The sequence below is a fragment of the Epinephelus fuscoguttatus genome, linkage group LG2 (genome assembly GCF_011397635.1).
Source record: "Epinephelus fuscoguttatus linkage group LG2, E.fuscoguttatus.final_Chr_v1".
NCBI classification, from domain to species: Eukaryota; Metazoa; Chordata; class Actinopteri; order Perciformes; family Serranidae; genus Epinephelus; species Epinephelus fuscoguttatus.
The window spans coordinates 30,290,176-30,306,387 of record NC_064753.1 but is presented as its reverse complement, the minus strand read 5'-3'; the positions used below and the strand labels follow the sequence as shown (position 1 = coordinate 30,306,387).

Genomic DNA, 16,212 nt, shown 5'->3' with positions numbered 1-16,212 from the left:
AGGCACAAAAACCACTTGGTTAGGGTCAGGAAAAGATCATGGTGTGGGTTAAAATGAAAAAGAAAGTGACAAACACATAAGCTGTGAGCCTGCTTCGCCTCAAGCCTTTCCCAGCTGACCCAGAGCTGGTCGCGGCGCACCATCAAGGCAGAAATACGCCCGCCAGGAGCCGTTCAGCACCGTGGAGAGCTCCCCACACAACCCCGACCGCAGAGTTAATAACAGGAGGTTATGGTGTTTCACTCTCTCCTCTCTATGACACTTGTATCTCGACCAGTAGCCTACTTTTGTTGCGTTGCTGATCCTCTATGGTACACAAATGCAGTAGCCTAGTATAATCACATATCGGAACAACGGGACGTCGGACTAATGAGAGGTCGGAACAATGAGAAGTCAGAAAAATGCTACAGCACCCAACCAACACACCCAGGACACCTTGCATGTCGTATCTGGACGTTGAAAGTCCATGAAAAAACGTCAATATGTGACAAAGTCGGAGTGAGAATGCGTTGTAGTAGCAGCTAAAGTCAAACAAGGTCAGGAAAACACTAACTTTAAATGTGAACTGCTTTTTTCTGTGTTTTTACCAGTTTAAATCACCGGGTCCGTTTGTTATCGAGAAGAAGAAGCCTCTGCTGATAATTCAGCTCTCAGTTACTACCTCCTAAACATCTGGATCAGAAACACATTGACTTATGAGAAAAGAAAGGTGAGCTCACATAAGCAGGTGCTGGGCTGATGGCCCCTCTGCGACATGCCGAACAGCATCGCACGAACACTGATTTGTAACACGCAAAGGCTTTATCACCTGGTCCCTTTATTTCGGAGAGGAGGAGACCTCTGTGGATAATTTGGCTTCCAGTGAAAAACCTTCTGAACAATGAACACTGAAGGAATCCTAACTGGGAGTTCACATTTGGCACATGGGAGAAGTGTCAGCCGGTGCCAATCTGTAGTCCTACACACTGCTCCTTGACTGTTGCAAGTGCCAGCTTTGTGGTCAGAAAATGTACTAAAAGAAAGACAGATGGTGAGGCTCCCTGTACTAAAACCACTAACAAAGACAACAATAGTCTATGATTCAGGTTGTGTGTATGGGCACAGCTCCTACCACCTTCTATGTTCATGTCACAGTCTAAACACTATTACCAGGAAAGACATGCTGGAGAACAATCACCGCTCACACAGGCAGGGGAGGGGATGAAGCCCAGAGCAAGGATTTAAACTGAGCGCTGGGGTTTTGTTCTCTGGGCTGCATACATTAAAAAAAACATGACAAGGTCGAGTCACTATGTTTGGAATTAAACAGCTTAGATCAACATGGAGGCAGTTTTACACAGCTAATGCGTTTGATTAGTTAATCACAAATTCTGGTCTTGGCGGGGGCCCGAACTTACACTGATAATCTTTTGGAGTACTCTTAGCACTTTGTAATCTTTCAAAATCAACCCTTCTGTATGAGGTTCAAGCTGAGAGACTGGCCTGCTCTCCATCTGCCAGTGACCAGAGGAAATTATCTTGACCCTCATTACATTTCAGTGTGTGAGACTGGATGTTTGCCCGAGTCACTGTGCAGAGCTGTAACTGCGAAGACAGTATTAGTAACAAGAAGAAAAAAAGAGAGCAGAGAAAACAGCCCAAAGGGAAGAGTCTTTTTTGGGTTTTCGTTTTGTAAAGTTTCCTCCTCCATGATCAGCTCTCACGCAACACAGACATCTGAGGCTTTCAGCAGCATCTACTGCTCTGCTGAGGAGGAGCTGAGCAGGGAGGGGATAGACAGCAGGAAAGAGTGAGTGAGGGGGGTGGGTGGGGGGGGTGAAGCTGCATAAATATTACATCAAACAGAGTGAACATCATGCCAAAAAGATCTGCATAAATAACCTGTACAGCCTCGCTCGCTACAATTTACCTGGCATACTTCTGTGTTGCTCAGTTCAGCACTACAGGCTCTGCATGCGTCCCTGTGCTTGTATATACCACACGTGCTCTTGTTCCGGTTGATCCGGAGCAAATATACAAACAGGGCTGCACATTACTGCATGTGTGGTCGGGTTTGTGTGTGCAGCCGGCTGTGTCCGCCTCAATGTCAAAGATTAAATGCCGTTTGCTCTACAGCTTTTCATTTGTCCACGAGGGACGAATCAAGGAGATAATGGACGACTTCTTGTTCAATGGACCCGTTCCAAGCGGGGGAAAGCGCTAAAAGGTGACAGCTAACTGTTGCCATGGTTTCATCCTGACAAGACTTTTTGCAGGGAAGGCAACTGTGCATGACAGAGAGAGTGAGTGAGTGGGAGAAGAACCGAACACAGATTGGGTGGATGTGAAATGATGCTAGTAGACATCCTCACTGTGGTGAAGAGGGCTTTTAGATTGAAACCAGCCAAGTGGGCCAAACCACTTTCAGACCCTGCACCATGCTCCACAATGCCCTTTGATTCTGCTGTGACCCTTCAGAGTGGACTTATTAGAGAATACTTTAATTAGTAGCCCAGGCTATTATTTGCCCAAATCACTGAAGTCAACAGGCTGATATTAGGCTTCGAATAACATACCAACACAACACCACTCGATCCTGTTAAAACAATATTCACAACTGGATTGATTTTCATGAAAAACCCTTTTGATTCTTTTAATCAGTGGACCCTTACGGACTAAAGGGATATGAATAACTTTGTGGGTAATCAAGGAATGGATAGATATTCTGACTTTATGACAGCTTCAGAGGCAGGACGTTACCCTGTTTTTTCATCATGCCAGTAAATCTGAATGACTTACGTTCTTCTCTGGTGCTCATGGTTTCAGTCAAATGAACTAGACGATTGAATTGTGGAGCATCTAACAGAGCTAAAGATGTGTAGCATCTCCATATTCTCAAAAGTTTAAACATTTGTATCTCTATGTGCGATCTAAGTAAGTGGGTAGCCAACAACCTGGTTTTATACATCCAAAGAACATCTATTAAATTAAACTGCTTGGCAACCAGACCAGGCATCTAGCTGAGACAGGCCTTTGCCAAAATGTGTAGCCACACATGTGGGCGTTTAATTGGGACTAGGCTTTTAATTGAAGTTTTATGGTACTTCCCCCCCAAATGATCATTTGTTTGTCAGTCATCCTGTGTTACCTTGAAGAAAGCTTTGTTTTTTTTTTCTCGTGTCCACTAAGAACATATCCAAAAACTGGGAGAATTCTTGAAGAATTAAAGTAAAACTGGGGCTCGACAACAGTGAAACTATATTAAAACATTCGTTTACAAACTTGTGTGCTCAGTACTTCCCAAACACGTGCATTTTCACTTAAACCGTCCTATTTAAAACACTTCGACATTAACAGTCTCACACACGGACGAGTAGTGTTTATGCAAAAGTGTTTTTAATAGTCAAGTTGTACTGAAAATGCATGTGTTTGGGAAATACTGACCATGCAGCTGGATAAATCAGACTACTGATTATACTGTCGGAGCTTGTAAAAGGATGTTTTGACATAGCTCTGCTGTTAATAAACTCGGTCCCCTTTTACTCTAATCCAACAAGAACGTTTGCCTTTTTTTTTGCCACAGCGGAGACATGCAAGTAAAATAGTTTTCTTCTGGAATTCAACGTGACACGAGGTGCCTAGTTGACATCCAACTGATCATTTGGGGGGGTGAAGTATTCCCTTAGGGATACGGGGTTGAATCTTTGACGACAAAATGTAATTCCACTTGTTTAAGTCACCAGTAGTGGCTCACAAAAAATCATAACAGACTTTAGACTGTGCCACATTCATGGTTTAGGATGAACGATAATGATTATGGCTAACTATCAAAACTCAACACATTTTTAGTATGGATTGGAAAGTGTCTGCAGGACCAAGTATCGACCGGCAGTCGGCACTGAATGCCTTGTCTGAGTTGTAGTTTTGCTAACCTCAATCAGATACTTACTTATTTAAATTAATGATTTAATAACTTTAAAAAGTGCTCGACAACTTTTAATATTTGAAAAGTCTGACGTCTGTGGTTATGCAGAAAAACATGTTTATATTCCTCTAATAATGGAATAAAACAAGTACTATTCTGCTACATGTACCAAAATTCTAGTATTGCATTGAACTAGACAGCCAAGATACACCATATTACAACAGATTTTACACTTTTTGCATAATTATATTTGCAGGCATCAGTAGCTATTTACGGCCCTCTTCAGCCACAATTTGATACACATTAAGACTCATTTTTGAGCCGGCACAAGGACCACTAACTCTCAATCCTAAGTAGAGGTGGAACAAATTACACTACAGTGAGGCATGTAGAATTAAAGGATGGAGCTGTGTGCTAGGACTATTGAATTATTAGGACAGAGCCTCGGTAATGTGAGTCTGTCCCTAATGGAAGATCCAAACTACATGTTTATTTACTTACTGTTACCAAGTATAAGGAGCCTGTTAGACGTGGCTTAAATAGAGATAAAAGGGCATTCATTGGCACAGACTGGAGTTCACTGTAGGCGGCTGCTCTTTACCTTTTCATGCAACTCTGACATTTGCTGATATCATGCACCTTGAACCTCAATCAGGAAATGTGACCTTATATTTCCAGGAGCCACACAGTACAGTGAGTTTCTGTCTCTTATTCTCTACTCTGTTAATTCCTGACACATCCCCCTGGACAAACACACTCATTACAACTTGTAACTTTCTCAAAGTAGACGACTACATGGGCAGCTCATTTAATATTTAGAAATACAGCCAAGCCTGTGTTCACATGAGAAAGAGAGAAAATAGACTAGTGTCTGGGCAGGAACTGTGCACCAAGACATCAGTGCCGCATTATGTCATTACGTCGCAAAACAATGTTCTTTGTTCACTCAAGATGCTGAAACATCTATGAGTTTGCTGTTTTTGTAAAGTTACTAACAGCGATGAACAAAACAGTTAAGCTAATGAAAAATAATACGCTGCACTGGTACCATCCACTGCATTCCTTTCAACCTGCACTGAAATATCATCTTCACAACAACATTAGTGAACAGCAGGGAGCAAGTGGCAACAAGGGAAATATTAGGTTCACATGCCAGCAGTCCCATTATCCAGCCAGCTGTGCCAAACAACGAGCCCTGCGGCCCAATCTGGCAAAGTTCTTTAGCTGCCCTAAAAGACCACTCATGCCTAATATATGACTATAATGTTCTGCTCCAGACGCAAACAGCCCTGATGTCCATGTAAATATCAGCAGCAATCTGGACCAGACATGAAAAATAAAAATAACTCATGATAACTATTGAGTACAAATGATGACACATTTAAACAATATGCTGAAACACCAGAGTTTCACATGTTTGTGGATCCACTTTCCATTCCACATTCGTACAGTAATGTAGGAAATGAATTCAGATACTGTATGACAAATGTGGTTAAGCATGCACTATTAGCCGTGTAAAGCTGCCGGACATATTTCCTGCAGGGTGCTTCTGTGTATTTTGACAGTGTTACTAATGCAGCCTGAACAACAACAAGATGACTGTAACATTACGCCGGCATTTTTAGGGAGAAGAGGGAGAACTGCTGTCATATAAAATGCTTTTTAAGAGCGGGGCAGCAAACCAACAGCTCTGATCGGATGCTGTCTCCTGGGGTGAGAACAAACACATCTCAACTTCACCTCTAAGAGCATGGAATGCATTAGAGGCCGACAGACAGTCAAATAGGAAATTTTTCACTTGCAGGAACTTTTCTCAAGGAAACAAAGAACCTTTCTAGATAGGAACAACACTCATAAATTAGTTTCTGCTCCGATGAAAAAGTCAGCTATTTAACATTGGTTTTTATTGATGTTAAAAACCAAGTAAGAGTAGGTACTTGACTTCCTAACTTGACTCAAAGTGCAACTGTAAATTAAAAACTGGTTCTTCAAACTCAATCAGGACTGCACAGAGCAATTAGTAGCAGGAACAGGAACTAAAAGTCCCATTTGTGCTTTCCTCTTTGCATTTCCATCTCATCTGAAGAAGTGAAAATTTAATTTAGACCGGTGACAAATTAAACATCTACGGCGCTGTTAGAAATGTAATTTTCATTTCAATTTTGGTAAAACCAAAACAGGGTCATCCTGTTGTGCTTCTGCATTCGAATCGTGTGTATTAAATTAACAAAGAGGATGCGGAAAACTGTGTTTACATGTTTTTTTTTTCTACTTAAAAAAGTAACCGCCATGAAACATTTAGCAAGTTTCGTTTTTATTGTTTGCTCTCTTTGTTTTCTCATCACCGCTCCCTCTCTTTCATTTATTTGACCACGTCTCTCCCTCTCTGGGTCGGTTGCTGCTGTCTTGACTGATACACTCTTTTTATGAAGAAGTGGGAAAGCAAACAACTTTGCTTTAATTGTTAATAAACAAAATGTCCACCCCACTATTTTGAGTGCATAAGTGCGTTCACACTGAGAAGTATCGAAAAATGCAGTGCACTAAGAGTACCCGGATGGTGCACTCAAAACGATCAAAAAGTTGAGTGTGGAACTATGGACACTTCTCACCCTCAGTGGTCGGCATCTTGGCTACGTAGCGGAAGGGGAGGGGCCACTTTTCAAACTGGAAATAGCGGCCGAGGACTGTGCGACTGTGAATGTTGCTGCATTGTACAAATACACGTGCTTTTTGCACTAAGCACCACTATACTGTTGTCGGGTATAAGCCAGCAGTATGTCTGTTTGAGACAACACTACCCTGTAGTGATGGGATTTCTCGTTCACTTGTGAGAGCCAGTTCTTTGGCTCTCGTTCACTTTGAAGAGCCGGTTCAAAGATGCAGTTCGTTTTTTCTTTTTTTCTTTTTTTTTGGGGGGGGTTAGCTTCCTACCATTTGTTTCTAACCGGGGGGGTCATCAACACAACATGATTTAGGAAGTGGCTCGTTCACTCTAAAGAGCCGGTTCACTCGTTCACTTCAAAGAGCCGGTTCAAAGGCGAACGTCACATCACTATTACCCTGATGAAACTTGCGCACTATGCCAATGGGTACATAGTGCACACAATATACTACACAAAAGTATACTCACCGATGTGATTTGAGACACACCACAGTACTTCCTTATTTTGCTGTTCACAAGTTAAAGCTCTCTGTCTAAGATCTCTGTTTGACCAGTCAGCAACATTTAACCCTGCAAACTCCGCCCTAACAGTTCCTGAACTTTTGTGAAGCACTACCCCCAAAGTAGAGACTCTTTTGCATCTGAAACTAAATTTAGCTTCTGGTTCATGCAGGTAAAGTTCCTGAGTTTGTTAAAAGGTTCTTGATTCCCATGGAAAGTTCCTGCCTTTTAGTTTCTGAGGTTTGTTTCAGGGTCATTTTGTCAAGAAAGGGTGGAAGATCCTCATTCAAATCTGTGCAGCTCCTCCAGAGGAAACAGCATGATTGAAACAATGGGGCCTGCTGACGAGAAGAAGTATGGATATGGATATTTTAGGGATAAAAAAATAAAGCAAATGTCTGTTTGTGTGTGTATATGTGTCTGTCAGTGTGTTTTTGAGTACCTTGACCCTGCTGACAGCTTCCTGGGCCTGCATCATGCGTATGTTCTTGGACGGGTTCCTCTCAGACAGCAGCTGAGTGGAGCCCAGATAGTTAGCAGCAAAGATAATTCCATCAATCAGGTCTTCGGGTTCACAGGGTCCTGGGACTGGGCCATGGAGAAGCAGAGAGGATGGTGATTAACGAGGAGACACGGGGAAGGACAGAGTGCAGATAGACTGAAAGGATCTGGTGGTGCGGTGGAGAGAGTATTGTAATCACTGCAGTCAATGTGCTGTGTGGAGAAATTGAGCCAAGCGTTGTTGCTCTGGAGATGGAGATATGGTGATAACAGGCTGGGTGGGATTCAGCAGTGAGATGGCCACTGGCTGTGAGCTAATGGAGGTGCAGTGCTGGTGGGAGGCTGGGTTGAGATTAATCTGCGTCTGTGATATGTAGATGTGGACTCTCAGACACCCACTCAGGGACACAATGCACTGTCGTGATCTGAAGGAGCAGACAAGCAGCTAAGCCCCTCACACATTATTAGGCCGAGCATCTGCCCAGAGGCAGGGAAAGAGTTATAAGAGTTATATCAGGCCTGTGAAATGACAGACTGAAGGCGAAGTCAAACTTGGAATTGTTCCATACAATTAGAATATTTTGATTTCATCACCAAACAGGTGTGCAGACAGATTAACTTACCATCGACAAAGCTGGGGAACGATGCAACCTTCTTTGTTGGCTGGAAGACAAAAACAGGAGATGGCAGATAGATGGCTGTGAATTGTTTTGCAGTGTCGTAAGAGATAAATAAACCAGTCAAACCCTTCAAGTTTCATTCTGTTGGTGAATGCTGTTAGGTGTTTCACTAGGGGAACATCTGCTGGTATTAGTTACGTCCAATACTGTATTCAAACATGTCCATCAAATCCTATATGATTCTTTTTAAAGAGCAGAGTAAGTTCAATATTACATTTTCAAAATAGAAAATCTGGTTGTTTTCATGCACTCTGAATATGTGTGCCTGGGAAAAGTACTTCACCACATTTTGTATATAACCCATGTAATCATGAAGGATGTGATCATGTGACAAATGCGCTGACAGGAGTAAAGGAGGAAGTAGTATAAAGACCAAAAGTCCATGTAAAGAGACAGGTTGGACTTTTCTCCAGGAGACCAGTGTTTGGAGCCATGTGCAACTATTTTAAAGTACTAACCTACATCACTTTGTTTACCCAAACCTGAAGACAACCAACCACATTCCTCTCTCTAAACCTAACCTATGTAACTTTACATTAAGTACGCAACATTATTAACAGGGTGCTAATTTGTTAGATATGATACAAGCCATTGAGAAAACAAGGAAAAAAGAGAATCTTTAGGTATGTTTCCACCTGTTTCGGTGAGCATTTTTTCTGTTTCCACTGTGAAAAGTTGTGGATGTACCAATGGAACCATTTTGTACCATCCCCATTTTTGGTCCCCCCTCTGTTGGGGTACCTAGCACACAGATCTGGTACTAAAAGGTGGAGCTGTGAACACTACAGTCTGTTGATTGGTCTATGGTGGACGCTCACTCTACTCAGGGCTGAGCTGTGGCTAGTTTTGTAACCACTGTTCATAGCATGGAGAGTTTTGCATACATTAGTAAACTGTAACTATAAAATGAAAGGATGTTTTGCCGCCTCTTGCAGCAGCTGTAGACTTCACTGACAGCTGATTGACAGCATGATTCCATCAGCACACCCTTAATTTCAATGTGACAACTTTGACCATTACTTTAGTTTTTATTGTCTCTCTTGGATGAAATACACTTTAAGTAATGAGTGGATCTAATCTTCACTTGGAGAAAAGATGGCGGAGCATCGTTCTTATTGGCTACGGCAACACTAAATCCCAGAACTTGCCTTCGAAGGACTAAATGCACAAACCTGCTATTTTTATATATCCCATCAAGAGAGACTGTCACTGCAGCCTGTTCTACTGTGTTCTGAAAATGTCTGCTTGCAGCCTCGTTCTGTGGACGGTAAGTGAGCTGCAGACTGATAAAGGAGTAAATACAGTGCTGGACAGAGCAGTGAGCTACAACAACTACGCCCACATTTAAGAGTACTGGTTGCAGTGGAAACACTAGGGTCTAGGTACCATGTCTAAAGAGTTACTTTTGGTTCCAAAGGTACCATACTGAAAGTGTTTGGTGGAAACGGGGATTTTAAGGTAAGCGATTGCTTTTTACTTCTGTGATTGTGATTCATCTTTGACCTTCCACAAACATGCAAGGTGACCCTCCTACTGGCAAGCCATGATGCCCTCCTGCTTTTTTGGGAACTGCCCTGCCCTGTATGAGTGATTGGAGGCTTAAAATGTGACATGACATGTTGTGAAAATAGTTTAAGAAGTCGCCCTGCTACTACAGTAACTGTGTTATGCCCTGCCCCACATTCACACAGTCTGTTTACACTTTGGCACTTTCACTGCTGCAGAAAGTTGGTGTGTGCGCCTTGCTCAAGGGCACTGCAGAAGTGGAGAGAGTGCAAAGTGTTACTCATCTGCTTCACACATTGACATGCTGTGGGAAGTGGAGGAGAGAGGATGTAAGGGAGGGTGGAGGAAGCTATAGACAAAGGTGGCCACAGAGAGAGAGACAGAGAAAGAGAAAGAGCTGTGAAATGTGAAGTTATTCATGAGATTCATACACTCATCCCACCGGATCTATTTGATACTCTAACCTGCTCACTACACATTCAGAAAGTTTACTCTGCCCAGGGACAGGGAAGTGTGGGTGGAGCCTGTAACAGGAAGAATCCACTGCAGACATCTCAGTGAAAAATGGCTCTCATAAAACCGCAAGCAGACACGCTGCTCAATTACCAGGACGCTATCACGCCGTAAGCAGAGGACACGAGCTGGGGGTGTAATTACACAATTACTCATTTACTCAGACAGTCGCACACACGTGTACACAAACAGGCACGCGCGCATAAATGAGAATATCCTCCATCTGAATTGCGAACGACCTCACAGCAGATCTAAATGTTGAGGGAAATGATGAGGGAAACACTGCGACAGAACATCTTACCTCTGGTACATTGTTGTTCTCCAGGGGAACGTTGAGGTCGGAGCGCTGCTGTTTTCTGGGTTGCTCTGCACCATTGCTCACCTGGCAGGTCAACACAGAAGAACAGGTGCGAGTGGATAAGAATTAGAAGGGGATAGAACTGAATAGCAAGAGACTAATATTGTATAAGCTAAGCCAAACACATGGGGGGAAAAAATCCTTTCTGTTTGTGTGCTGGTTGGAACGGGCTGCTGAGATTCAGGTTGGAGGAAAAATCATGTGAGTCATATGTGGGAGGCTTTGAATGTGGAGGTAGGGCTGCTACAAGCAAGGTGTGTCTAAAAATAACAAATGACCTACAAGTAATATTCACCCTAAGAGACCCAACATAGACACATTTTTGTCTTTTTTAGGGGGAGATAGCAGGTCAGCAACATACGCCACACAGAAGTGGTACACATCATCTTGAAGCTGGGAACCTGCAGTGTTTCCACTTTTTCTAGTCATAAATTCGAAGTATGTGATGGCCATCCCCATGCTCAGTTATGTCTCATAAGTTGCTGCAATTTGTAAATTAACACAATTTGTTACACAGATGTGATGCTGAATGCATTTCTGACCAGTCAAGAATTGATAGAAACAGTTAAAATCCCTCCAATATACCACATTAAGGCATAACACCACTGAGAGACTTCAGCTCATTCAAAACTCTGCAGCTCAACTATCAACCACAACCAAGAGGAGAGAGCACATCAGGCCAGTCTGAGCTACTCCGCACTGACTTCCTGTTACATTTAGAATTGATTTTAAGCTCCTCCTCCTTGTATACAAAGCCCTTCATGGGCTGGGACCGAGCTACATTGCTAACTCCCTTGTTAACTATTTGCCTCCAAGAACACTACAATCATCTGCTGCTGGTTTACTGGAGGTTCACAGCAATAGCCGGAAGAAGATCAGGGATGCAGCCTTTGTCAGTTATGCCCCAAATCTATGGATCACACTACCTATAGATATCAAGGAAGCTAGCTCGCTAAATCTCTTTTAAAGAAAGCTAAAAACACATCTGTTCAATTTAGCCTTTAAATATCTCTGACTGTCCTGATACAGGTCCAAAATTCTTTCTTTACATGCTTCACACTGCTGCAGCTCTTTTTAAATCTTGCTTGATATTATGATTTATAGCTTTATAACTCTATGATTTTATGAATAACTTAATCCATGTTTTAAACTGCTTTAAATGTCCTTTTATATTGAATTGTCTTGTCTGTTTTATGTCCATTCTATTTTCATGTGAAGCACACGTGCTTATACTGCCCTTATTGTAAAGCATTTTGTGCTGCATTTCTTGTATGAAAGTGGCTATATAAATGAAGTTTATTATGATATTATTATCATTAAGACACAAAGACCTTGAGGAACACCATAGAAAAATAGATCAGATAGATTTTTCTGCAACTGCTAGAAAACCCCATTGTTGTCAATATACCTATAAAAGCCATACACCCTTTAAATGCTCAAGGGCTCTAGTTTGTGGCTGTAAAGTTGCGTGAGGCTGTGATTATCCTAGAGGTCAAAATACGCCATTGTATACAGTGATATAACGTTTTTTTTTTAAAAAAAATGGTCCCACTACCATGAAATGGCTACAATAGAGATTAGTTTCCAGTCATGCCCAATTCATACACTTACAATACTGTTTACTAACCTAAGTATGCATAAATATTTAAATACACCATTTGTAGAATAGGCAAAAATAGCACATTTATACTGCATGGTTTCTGCCAAACACTGCATGGGATTAGAGTATAGTGGGGCAAGTCTGCAGAGGGGAGACTCATGGGTACCCACAGAGCCCATTATCATTCATCTTGAGGTGAGAGATCAAAGGACTCCTTTGAAAATGGCCATGCCAGTTTTTCCCTTGCCAAAATCTAGCCTAACTTTGGAGTGTTGCTTCGCCTCCTTTCCAACAAGCTAGCATGACAATCAGATCATCACAATTCAGGATAAAGAAAATCATCTAAAGGGTGAAGCATTCTTGAACACAGGAAGTCTGGGTTCAAACTGTTCCAAGCTGGCACATAGTTACGTCCTCTTTTGTCTCACTTCTCATTACATATACAGTACATCCATATAATCACACACACAGAGGGAGGATTACATTTATTCCTGTGGATATCCATCTTGCAGTCCACAACTGCTCATTAACATTCAATCATAATACTGGCTGGAATGAAATCCTCCTGCCAGTAAAACCTCCCTCTCCTTGGTGTGGTGGCGAGAAAGTGGAATTCAGCTCATGCTGTTCTGCATCTGGAATTGAAATTAATTACCACAAACATGACATAAGTGGCCTCCTTTGTGAAGGGAGAGCTGAACATAAAGTCCTGATCAGTATTCATCATGCTGCCCAACTCAGTTGTGTAAACAGCCATTAAATTAATTAGACTCGTGTTGTTGTTCGGCAGGAAGGATTGCTAAACTGTGATGCTCAACAAAACTGCCTTCATGTACAGTATCCAGGCTCGAACATGCCTTCATCTGTAACAGGACATCTAAACGAGGCTACATGTAGAACTTGATCATTAATAAATCAGCACCACCTCACTTTAAATCCATTAACTGAATTAGCATTCACAAGACTACCGGCTTCCGCAAACGTGGACGGGACAGATCTACCCAGATTTTTCAGTAATTGAGTGTGTGATATTGCACTCCTGCAACTGCTTATCAAATCAGCCCCAAGTTTAACTGCATTTATGTGAGGTTTCCTACTTCCTACTACTACTCCATGTCATATCTTCAGCTAAATGAAACCACCAGATCCATCCACAACAGCTACTACTGTACTAATACTGAGGATGTCCTCAGCAATAAATTCTTTTCATTATGCTGTGGGCAAAACTCCACAGATTATCTCATTGAAATGCAAAACAAAATACCAATAACATGAAAAATACCAAAAAAGAGAAGCATTAGATTTCAAGAGCAATACTGCAAACAGCAACTCAATTCATGTCACCTTCAGAAAGATTTATTTAGCCTTAGAGTTGAAGATATGAATTTTTATAGTCTTAAGTCCATCTGATGAGTATGTTTAACTTTTTAGGCCAAAAAAACAGAAAGAAACAACCACATAGGTTTACCATGTACGCAGCTTATTACAACCCATACTTGCATTTATTGTAAGGCAACGCTCTCTACTGGCCCAAGCAATAATTAAGGGTGCAGAGGGGGAAGTAGTATGCTACGTTAATGACGTATGTAAGACAGCATTACACCATTGCTGGCACCCTGGAATATTGCTGAACTTCTCTGCCCCTACTCCAACTCCTGACCTCTTTGATCCTCTGCACAATGTCTTTTAACTGTCCCCTGATCGAGGCTGGTGGGTAAGGGAGATCGTGCCTTTGCGGTTGCTGCTCCAGAGCTCTGGAATACCCTTCCACTCTTGATCAAATCCTCCTGCTCCACTGACACTTTTAAGACAAATCTTAAAACGTACATGTTTTCAATGGCCCTTGGTTGTTTGTAGTGGTTTTAATATTTTCTAACCTTTTTTTTTTTTTTTTTTTTTACAAATGTAATAGTTCTTACTGGTGTTATTCTCTTTTATATTTGCATACATGTTATATTGCTACATAATTGTGTGTCATTCTTTTAATTTGTACAGCACTTCGGTCAGCTGTGGTTGTTTTTAAATGTGCTATATAAATAAACTTGATTTGACTTGATGTGAAATATGTCACGTGACAGACATCATGTTATATTAGTGACAAAAGTAGTTTTTTAATGCCATACCATGACGTTTTTTACTATACCTAACCACATAGTTTTGTCACCTAAACCTAACTATGTAGTTTCGGGGTACGACCATTTTATGTTGTTAAAGACGTGTTTCAAACAGCAACTTTGGCTCAACATATAACAATATCATACTTATGAGAACGCCTAGCCTTTTACCTGACTGTCAGTGGTCTTTAACAGACATTTTGTGGTTCATGGAGGATTTTATTTAATTAAGACCACTCTAATACTACACACAATATAGTAGTCTTCTAACATAGATGGGTAAAAGTGAACCTATTTAAGAGAAGTTGTGGACTGGAGTAATTAAAAGAGACCTCTTAGCACTGCACATTACAAACAGTGGGCGACCCGAGGGAGGACGAAGGCAGACGCCATACACCCTTTGACCAGAATGTGTCCCCCTTGTTAAATACATCAAATTTGTCTAAATACATACTTAATGGCTGTCAACAAGCCATGATTTTAAAAGTTTGTGGTTCGCTGGCTGCAAAGATACTTCTAAACTGGGGTAACCTGGTGTAAAGAATATATGGAGAAAGTGGTGGACATACATATAGCCAACGCCACGCAGGAAAACGAGAAAATATGCCAAGAGTGTAAGCCTTTAACGTTACATTTTGATGCCCAATGCTAAGCTGCTCAGGACTAGCTCAGGAAAATGTCCCTACAGCCCAAAACAAACTGTTAGCAAGTAAAAAAAACTCAAACATTTGACTGAAGGCACGCATTATTGTGGGAAATGCAGTCTAAATGTTTTGGCTGCAGAATGGTTACAACATGTTGCGCCATTTAAAATGAGATTATAATAGTGTGTAATATACTTTGCTTTCCTCAAATGCATCACGCCAACAGAATGCGTGTGTAGATGACCTCCCTCTGTTCTGTAACTCCTTTTATTCATAATCTTTTGACTTCACACTGCGCTGCAAAGCTTTTATTGAATTCACTGTTGTCCTGGTTCATTCAAAGGTCATGTTGAAGTGCTGCACAGAGAAAATTTCATTTGATAACAGCGGACGAGACAACCAAATCATCTCAGTGAGTTTGGGAGCCATCTGAATCTGCAGTGTGCTGTACATTCCTCCAATTTAATCTAGTTGCACTGCCTGACCCAGTTCTGTGCTACAAATGAGCTACATAGTAAATGTAACATGTGCACACTGTGGAGCAGGTGTGTATCAGCATGCTGCCCACAGGAGACTATCTCTGTTCTCCTTTTACCATCTGACTTTTTTAGAAGATGGGGGAGCTCTGCATGTGTTCGAGTCTATCGATGTGACTGTGCAGAGTGTGTGTGTGTGCACTCATCCAGGGCTGTGAGAGGGTGAGAGATGAGGAGGGGGACATTTCAAGGTAACATGGGGGAGGGGAGAGACTCCAGCTATTCTCTGGGTGGTGATGACCAACATGTCATGTAATTCATCTCCAGCTTCTCACCACAGAGCTCTTTCAGTCACATACAGTGGCACGAGTCTCTGCCACAGAGCATCATCACAGCCTGAATATCCAGCACATTTTCTGCAAAGGCCAGATTAGCATTATTATGTTGATGCTGCTGTTGGTAGGTTCCGTCTTTTCATCCGTGCGCCTCTCTCTGTAAATGTACTCCTGATTCAACACAGCAGAAGTGAGAACTCTGCTATACACTCGCCTCAAGATGGAATTCAGCTAGACTTGAATTTTTAAAAAATTGTTTGAATTGAGGAAATTTTGGGTGATTTTTTTTCCCTAGTATTTAACGCAAAACTTAGGCCTTTTTCATTTAAGACATTTAAACAAAAGCCCAAGTGAAAATAAAAAATAATGATAGCTGCTGTACTCCATTTTGCTGCTACAGTTTCAGGGTCCTGGT

General features: G+C 41.7%; 1 protein-coding gene across 3 annotated transcripts in view; it reads right to left on the bottom strand.

Moving 5' to 3' along the window:
- The window catches only part of apba2b (amyloid beta (A4) precursor protein-binding, family A, member 2b), a 91,678-nt gene that overhangs the window by 19,805 nt on the left and 55,661 nt on the right, over positions 1–16,212 (bottom strand). For all 3 annotated transcript variants that reach the window (XM_049560088.1, XM_049560104.1, XM_049560096.1), the window contains 3 exons: positions 10,572–10,652; positions 8,195–8,234; positions 7,513–7,658 (listed from right to left, as the gene is read on the bottom strand). In XM_049560088.1, coding sequence (XP_049416045.1) covers positions 7,513–7,658; positions 8,195–8,234; positions 10,572–10,652 — 267 coding nt within the window. The remainder of the gene's footprint in view (positions 1–7,512; positions 7,659–8,194; positions 8,235–10,571; positions 10,653–16,212) is intronic.